Source organism: Notolabrus celidotus, chromosome 3, assembly GCF_009762535.1.
Source record: "Notolabrus celidotus isolate fNotCel1 chromosome 3, fNotCel1.pri, whole genome shotgun sequence".
NCBI classification, from domain to species: domain Eukaryota; kingdom Metazoa; phylum Chordata; class Actinopteri; order Labriformes; family Labridae; genus Notolabrus; species Notolabrus celidotus.
Genome location: NC_048274.1, coordinates 20,976,437 through 20,984,880, shown reverse-complemented (window position 1 = coordinate 20,984,880; position 8,444 = coordinate 20,976,437). Strand labels below are relative to the sequence as shown.

General features: G+C 37.8%; 2 protein-coding genes across 2 annotated transcripts; both read right to left on the bottom strand.

The window, feature by feature from the left end:
* Positions 1-581: 581 nt before the first annotated feature.
* Positions 582-1,454, bottom strand: LOC117810801 (arylamine N-acetyltransferase, pineal gland isozyme NAT-10-like). Its single transcript, XM_034680765.1, has one exon. The coding sequence runs from the start codon at positions 1,452-1,454 to the stop codon at positions 582-584; it is 873 nt and encodes a 290-aa protein (XP_034536656.1).
* Positions 1,455-3,920: 2,466 nt separating this feature from the next.
* On the bottom strand, positions 3,921-8,444 carry LOC117810009 (arylamine N-acetyltransferase, pineal gland isozyme NAT-10-like). The gene is made up of 2 exons (XM_034679546.1): positions 8,212-8,444; positions 3,921-6,586 (listed from the first exon to the last, which is right to left on the bottom strand). Exon 2 carries the CDS (start codon positions 6,579-6,581, stop codon positions 5,709-5,711), a length of 873 nt encoding a protein of 290 aa, XP_034535437.1. The 5' UTR covers positions 6,582-6,586; positions 8,212-8,444; the 3' UTR covers positions 3,921-5,708.

Here is an 8,444-nt window from a genome sequence, read left to right as displayed (position 1 = left end):
GGCGTTTAAAAACAGATTAAAATCCTAAAGATGTTGTAGAACAGTGTTAAAAGCAGGCTGCAGCTTGGTGAGAGCTTGGTCTGGAGTGGAAGCAGAACAAAACATCACAACATAAAAATGATAACATGCATTAAAGACATTTTGATGCTTAATATTATTATCAAGGAAGAAAAAATATGGTCCAAGGACTGACCTCTGCTGCACTCCTTTGGTCACTTGAGGTGTAACCTTCTGCCTGCACATTCTGAGTTCTGTCCATGAGATAGTTGTTAAACCAGTAGTTTACAGCTGGTTCGGACAGTCCTACTCTTAACAGTCTTTGTTAAAGACGTGTACGTTCCACTATCCAATGCCTTTGAAAGATCAATAAAAAGAACAGCACATTGCTGCTTGTTGTTAATAAAACCAATAAAATTGTTAACAGCTTTGAAAGTGCTGATACAGTGCGCTGAAGTCTTCTAAAACCGACTTAAAGTGTATGATAAAACATGGTTAGTGTTTAGTCGATTTTAGTCGATCACTAACCACAGTGTTAGCCTTCAGAACATCCAGGTCAATGTAAAACTAGACTATGTTAGATATTACATTGTGTACCATGACTTGTTTCCTACAGGCGTCAGTTTTTTCTGCAGCTTTATATCAAATTTCTCTCTCAGGATTTGATCTACCTCATCATCTTTCATGTTCTTCATGTCATAGTAATCAACACCTTCCTCAGGTTTGAAGGTGACCTCACTGTAGGTCCACCCAATCAAGGCCCTGAACCCTGTGGGTGTCTGCAAAGAGCAGATGGACTTATTGCAGAATATTGACGTTGGATCTGTTTGGAGTTTGTCGTTTACAAAGAGAAAACTTTCCAGCTCACAAGGTTTCAGGGTGAAGCGGTGTATGGTTTTTTTTTCTATTCTGTTGATTAGACTTGATTTAGCAAACTCTGGATTGAGAATCTTCGGCTTTCTGCTGGTCTTCTCAAGCACCCAGAAGTCTCCTTCATTTTTCAGACAAAAGACACCAGGTTCCTGAGGTTGCTCCTTCCCGGAGACGAGCTCCAGGGGTTCCCACGGTTGGGTGGACATCCCATAGCTCACATCTACAATGTAAGCCTTTCCATCAATGACCACCTTATGGATAAGATGAGACTCAACAGGATAATAGTCATTAAGTGAAGTCATAAAAACTTTGGAGTTGAGTGTTGTGCAGTTATAGCCCATTTCTCTCAGCACCCAGCCAAATAGGTTATTGTTCTCAAGACACCAGCCCCCACGGTTGCACCTCACAATCTTGTTGTAGATAACCTTAAGGTCAATTTCAATCCTCTCACCACAGTGCATGCTGAGGTTTTCAAATGGGACTCTCATGATGTGCTGTTTCTGAATCAATTTCAATGTTTCAAGATCAGGTTTATCAAAAGAGCCATGGAAACCAATTCTTTTGAAGTATTCCTCCAGATTCATTTTGTCTGTAAAAAAGAGGGCATTACATGATTTCATTTTAACTTTAATAGATCTTAAGGCATTCTTAAACAGCCATAATTGAAAGTTCAAAACCTCAATAAAGTATTAAGATAACAATGAAACATATTTAAGAGTCATGTGCAGTTATTCAATAATGCCAAATCATCTCTCCATCTTAATGAATGAATGTTGTCAACGGGCAAAATAAAGTTTACTGTTTTTTTTCACTGGCTTTGCATAGTTGGCAAGTTTTCTTTTCTTTTGCCTAAGAAGTTCTTTACATTTATTCACTGAGGACACACTTCAAGGAATTCCCCAGTTTTCTGAAGAGTTGCAAGATACAAAATAATGAAACCTGCTACTAGGTACATGTTCTAAGTTTGTGCCTGCAAAGTTGCACTGCTCTGTCAACATTGACTATGAACTGAATGTACAGCCAAAGTGCCCCACTCATCTTGGCAGAAATTGATTTAACAGTTTCATGCAATCATTTTTGACCCCTTTAATTTGTGCAATATCAGCTGGACTAGCGAACTTCTTACCTTAAAGTTAAGACCTTGATGTGAGATGCAGCTTTAAGTTTCAGTTGTTGTTTAGAGCTGACAATAAAACACAACACTGCTGTCCTCCTGTTAAATACTTGCTTCCAGATGTCTGTGTTTCTACCTCCCTGCTGGAGGCAGAGTTAATAACTTACAGAGTACATTTGTATAGTCAAACTTTAAAAGTTTCTCAGAGAAAAAATACAAAAAAGGCAACTCTGGGTATGATTTACAGGTGAGCAGCAGTGCTTTCACGAACAGTTTGTAAGGGATTTGGATTATAGATGTGCTTCATCTGTTCCAGGAACAATACTGATCCCACATACAGTGGAAAGCAAAAGTCTACACACCCCTGTTAAAATGCCAGGTTTTGTGATGTAAAAAATTGAGACCAAGATAAATCATGTCAGAACTTTTGCCACCTTTAATTTGACCTATTATGTGCACAATTCAACTGAATTTTTTTTTTTAGATATTTTAGGGGAAGAATAAAATATATATATATATATTATTTATTCCTGACAGTCATTAGCCTAGTTCATGACAGTCGTTCAGGTCATCGGTCGTCTGTGGGTCGTTGGGTTCACACATGATCTGTGGTGTGAGACTTGGGGTCAGTCGCCCCCACACAGTTACCTGTGTATAGAGTATGTAACTGAAACCCTTTAATGCATGAGCTATTCATGATGCAGAGCAATACTTTGAATTGTTTTTGTTTTACTTCTAAGGATTTACAGAGGGGTTGTTTTTTTCTTTTGATTTCTTTTGATTGAGAAAATTGCAAAAGTGTCTCCTAGAATGGATATCATGCATCTTTTCTTCTTTTAACAATCATTTACAGTTTGTCCTGTGCATGGGGATGAATAGCATGGATTGGAGTTCTTGGTTTCTAGTGTTGAATCATTTCTGTGATTGGCCTTTTAAAATGTCCTGCTCTTGAACAGGGAAAAACATACTTTGAGGAGATAAAATTACCTCATTATTTTATGCATGGAGGCTGCCAGAGCAGCAAAACAGAAGCCCCTTTAAATCCACTTGTTGAAAGACTCTTACTGACGCTAGCATAATAATTGACCCAAAATGTGTCATTGCTAAAAATTACAAACTTGCAAGGTACAGTTTAATGATGTAAATCTATTGCTTGATAACAGAAAAACTGTTACTCCATAACAAGTCTTTTCAAAAACAGCAAAGTCTCAGTAATAGTATTAATTGTAACTGTTATATAGCTAACAAAAATACATAGGAATTTTTAAATACATATTCCTCCTCAATTGTTACTTGATGTCTCAAAACTTGTACCCCTGCAAGGTCCCTGTACTAAGAATTTGCAAAATATTTGTGAGCTGCATGCATTTCTCGTCATCTATGTGCCATCTTAACTTTGAGAAATGGCTGGTACATTTACAACAGCTGGCCACTGGGGGGCAGTGTATAGCGAGCTTACTAGCCTCCAATGAAGTGGCTGGTGTGAAACTAGACCATTAACATCCATGCAACTAGTCAGAAACGGCTTTTGAATAGCTGTCCACTGCAATTTCTTACATTGTCATTGTCAACCTTGGGTATTGTTTTTTGAAAAAGGTTTTCAGAAGTCTTTAGAAAGTGCCTCATCAGTCACTGCAGACAGTAGGGGAATCAATTGTAATGTACACTGTGAACATCAATAGCACCCTCACAAATCAAGTGTTCATTATATATAATGTGTATATGTTTAATGTCACTGCCTCCTTAGAAATATGTTTGTGAATCAAAGATGGTTTCACCTCAACCCCTCTTAGCCTTTTATAACCTGTTTAAACTACCTTTTCTCTCAAGGCAAAAGGTAGTAACTAAAAGAAAACATGAGGGAAATTCAGTTTTCCTAATGTCTTACAATGTATACAGACCATATGAACAGGCAGTCATTAATAGTCAAAACAACGTCTTTTATCTACTTTATTTCAATGATTTCATGCTACAAACAGTGTAAGATTAAATCTTAGTTTACTGTCTTATCATATGAACACTTTAACTACTCATTGGTTCTAGTACATGACTGTAGTAGGACTTGTTCAAAGGTGTTTTTTTATTACGCTGTTTCCTAATAATAGGAGGCCAATACATTACAAATGCAAACAATTAAACCAAAGCCAGGTCCCAATTCAGTGTTGATGTGGAATTGCAGTTTATATTTCTTCAGTTTCATGAACCATCCTTCACCAGCCCTCTTACAAAGTCATAGGATCCTATGTGATTTAAGCAGTAAAAGATTTTCAAAATCACACATTATTCACACATCACTCTTTGATATATCAGTGAGTGCACATCTGCAGATGGAACTTACAGACACATATCTGACACTTCTTAACAAATTACTTGAACTTTAGCAGAGTACATTTGTGTAAGCAATTTTACAAAGTATAACTGTCAAACATTGTGTGCTGATGTTCAATGTATGTCAGGGACTGGACTGTTGCCAAGTAACAAAAGCATTTTTCCTGCACACCTTCAACTCTCCTTCTACTCTGTTTGGGTCCATGCCTCTCAGCAAACATTTGATTTATGTATGTATGGATATCTGTATGCTTCTAGTCAACTCAACTCAACTTTGTTTAAATGGAATCTCTCACAGATAGATACAAAAAGAGACACTGACAGCAACAGTTAAAATATTAATAATAATTGACTAAATGTATTTTTAAAAAAGCACAATTGTAAAATAAAAGTCAGTAAAATCTATTCAATCAGTAACATTTGAATAAGACAAAATAAAAGCCAAAAATTAAACAATTGTAAAGTCAATAAAACTTTGAGTATTCAGCCAACCAAAGTTATGACACAAAGTGAAAAGTCCCACTGCTGTTGTACTCTATATCAGCACTCATGGAATGCCTCTTCTCCAATAAGATAACTTGCTCAGAGCTAACTGGTGCATAAAAAGCATAAATATCATTTCAAACATCTTTTTATGTGGGGTGGTTTAAATAGAAAACAAAGGGGTTAATTACGCTTTCATATTTGATGGGACATCTGTTAAATGCATTACTAACTCAAGATATTTTGATACTGACCCAAGACACAAATTATAAAACATTTCATCCAACTCACCAACACCCCAAACACTGACTTAATGCTATAACACATAAAGCAGGCTTTTATATCAGACAGAACACAGGGCTATTCCCGGATCAGAAACATCTCACTCTTCTTTGGTATCATTCAGGTGGGTTTCCTCTCAAACTTACTACCTCTTATTTAGAAACAATCTTTTACTATAACTCAAAAAACGTATGTACTTTTCAAAATGAGGACTTTTCAGGAAATATTCTTGAAGATAAAAATATGAAGTACAGTTAGAATTACATGACTTTGATATTGAGCACATATGTTGGAATCTTTCCATCACTAATATCCTTCCTCTCTCCTTAACTCTCTTAATATGATGTGAGAAACAGTTAAAAGAAACGTGTCTTTGCAGTGCCTCTATGCAAACATTTGAAATATCTAAATGTTAGAGATAACTTATTTTTAGTGGTGTCAGTGACTCGTGCAGAGGTATTCAAAGTGCTAACATATTAGTTAAAGATACCTAAATTAATTAATTGTAAAATGAAAATAATTCAAAGCACTGTAGAAGTTTAAAATAGAGACTTCTTCAGCAAGCTGCTCTGCCTGGTCAATGATAAAATCCTCATAGGTTGTGAAATCATTTAAGAAGCATGCCAGGATTTTACAATGTGTACCATGTCTTGTTTCCTACAGGCGTCAGTTTTTTCTGCAGCTTTATATTAAACTTCTCTCTCAGGATTTGATCTACCTCGTCATCTTTTATGTTCTTCATGTCATAGTAATCAACACCTTCCTCAGGTTTGAAGGTGACCTCACTGTAGGTCCACCCAAGTAGGGCCTTGAACCCTGTGGGTGTCTGCAAAGAGCAGATGGATTTATTGCTGAACAGCGAGTTTGGATCTGTTTGAAGTTGGTAATTTGCACTGAGTAAACTGTCTGGTTCACGAGGTTCCAGGGTGAAGCGGTAGGTGATGTTTGTGTCTGATCTGTTGATGAGACTCGATGTGGCAAACTCTGGATTGAGAATCTTGGGTTTTCGTCCGGTCCTCTCCAGCACCCAGAAGTCTCCCTCGTCTATCAGACGAAAGACACCAGATGGCTGAGGTTGCTCCTTCCCAGAGATGAGCTCCAGGGGCTCCCGTAGTTGAGAGGACATACCAAAACTCACATCCGCTATGTAAGCCTTTCCATCAATTACCACCTTATGGATAAGATGAGACTCATAGGGAGAATATTTTTTGAGTGACGTCATAAAAACTCTGGCAACAAGTGTTGTGCAGTTATAGCCCATTTCTCTCAGCACCCAGCCAAACAGGTTGTTGTTCTCAAGACACCACCCCCCACGATTGCACCTCACAATCTTGTTGTAAACCACCTCGAGGTCCATTTCCATCCTCTCACCACAGTGCATGCTGAGGTTTTCAAATGGGACTGTCATGACGTGCTGTTTGTGAATCAACTTCAATGTTTCAAGATCAGGTTTGTCAAAAGAGCCATGGAAACCAATTCTTTTGAAGTATTCCTCCAGATTCATTTTGTCTGTAAAAAAGAGGGTATCACATGATTTAATTTTAACTGTAAGAGATCTTTAAGGCATACTTCTATGCCTCTGGAACTCAGAATTGTGGACACTGTTGACAGGTCTAAAAAGCAGTTGAAGACCTATCTGTTTAGACTTACCTTTGTTTAATCTGTCTGTTTTTATGTAATGTTTTTGTATTTTATTACATCTCTGTTTTGCCTTTTAATGTTTTTCTTTTGTTGTTGTAAAGCACCTTGTGACCTCTGTTCGTGAGAGGTTAAATCTAAAGGTTAAAACTAACACCTGCCTGACGACACTGCCATACTTGCTCTCTTTAATGAAAATAACTCTGTTTTTAATTACCAGGACTCCATCTCCCACTTCACACAATGGTGCACGGACAATAACTTCCAGCTGAGCATATCGAAAACACAAGAACTGCCCACAACCCCATCCACATCAACAATGAAACTGTCAGATAGTGGAACAACACACCAATGACATTCACAAACGCTGCCAACAAAGACTTTCTGCCATCCTTAAATTCAGAGCACTTTCTGTCGCCCCCCACCTCCTGCTGTTACTTTACAAAAGTATCATCCAGCCCATTCTCCTCTACTGTTCCCCCATTACTACAACATGCTAACTGCCTCCAACAGAAACAAACTCACAACTCACAACTCACATCACAAACACTGCCACGAAAATCATCCGCCTCCCTACACGCAACCTGTCTGACCTCAACAATAGAGAGACATCATAAGCAGAGCACGCTCCATAATACTCGACCCCCAGCACCCCCTCTACCCATTCTTCACACTGGTCCCATCTGGTTGTAGATACAGATCCCTGGCCTGCAAATGAGCCTGGTTTGGCAGGAGCTTTGTCCCTTCTGCTGTTGCACTCAACAAAACAGCCCAGTAATTTGTCCTGTGTATTACTACTACTACTACTACTACTACTACTACTACTACTTTTTCTACTATAACTATTACTACAACTACCACTACTAATTACACTGTACTAAAATATACTACTACTTCTACTATTGCTGCTACTACTACTGATAATAAGAATGATAATAATAATAATCATTTTAATAACTGTATGTATATAGCATCTTTAGAAACACATGTTTCCTAAGTAGACAACCAAGCACAAGTCAAACAACAGTACAGCCAAAAAGACAAAGTGCTTAAGATGAACTGAGACATGTAGGAGGATGTAAGCAAACAGAAATATATATGAACAGTATGAAAAGATCAAATCAATACAAATTAGATCAATCAGTATAAAGGTTAAAATCTACATTTTTCCACCTTGATTCTGCACTGTTTATAAAATGTTGTTTTTAGCAATGTGCTACTGCAGTTCTACTTTTTTTCACAAAGTTTTTCATGAAAATGTATCATCAGTTTTCTGAAGAGTTGCAAATTGCAAATTACAGAAACTCTCCTGCTATTCTGTAGCCATATCAACGATTTATCCGTGCAAAAATTCGACCCAACATGTTACAGCCGGCTGAGTGGAGAGTGTACTTGTACAGTCTATGTGCCCCACCCCACTTTGCAGAATTTAAATCAACATTAGTGCAATCGTTAGTTGATCGGTCGAGGTTTAGCTGGACCAGAAAACCTTTTACCTTAAGACCTTGACGTGTCGTGCCGTGAAGGTTTAGGTGTTTGTTGTTGTTCTAGTTTGGGTTGATGCAGAACACGACACAGCTGACTCGGAGATAAAGTTGGTTTCAGGGGAATGTGCTTCCTTATCGCGGAGGCACAGACTTACAGAGCAGCCTACATGTAGGCTAAAAGGTGAATCATTCCCGAAAAAAATAAAATAAAATATGATAGGCAGAAAGGTTAGCAGCTGTGG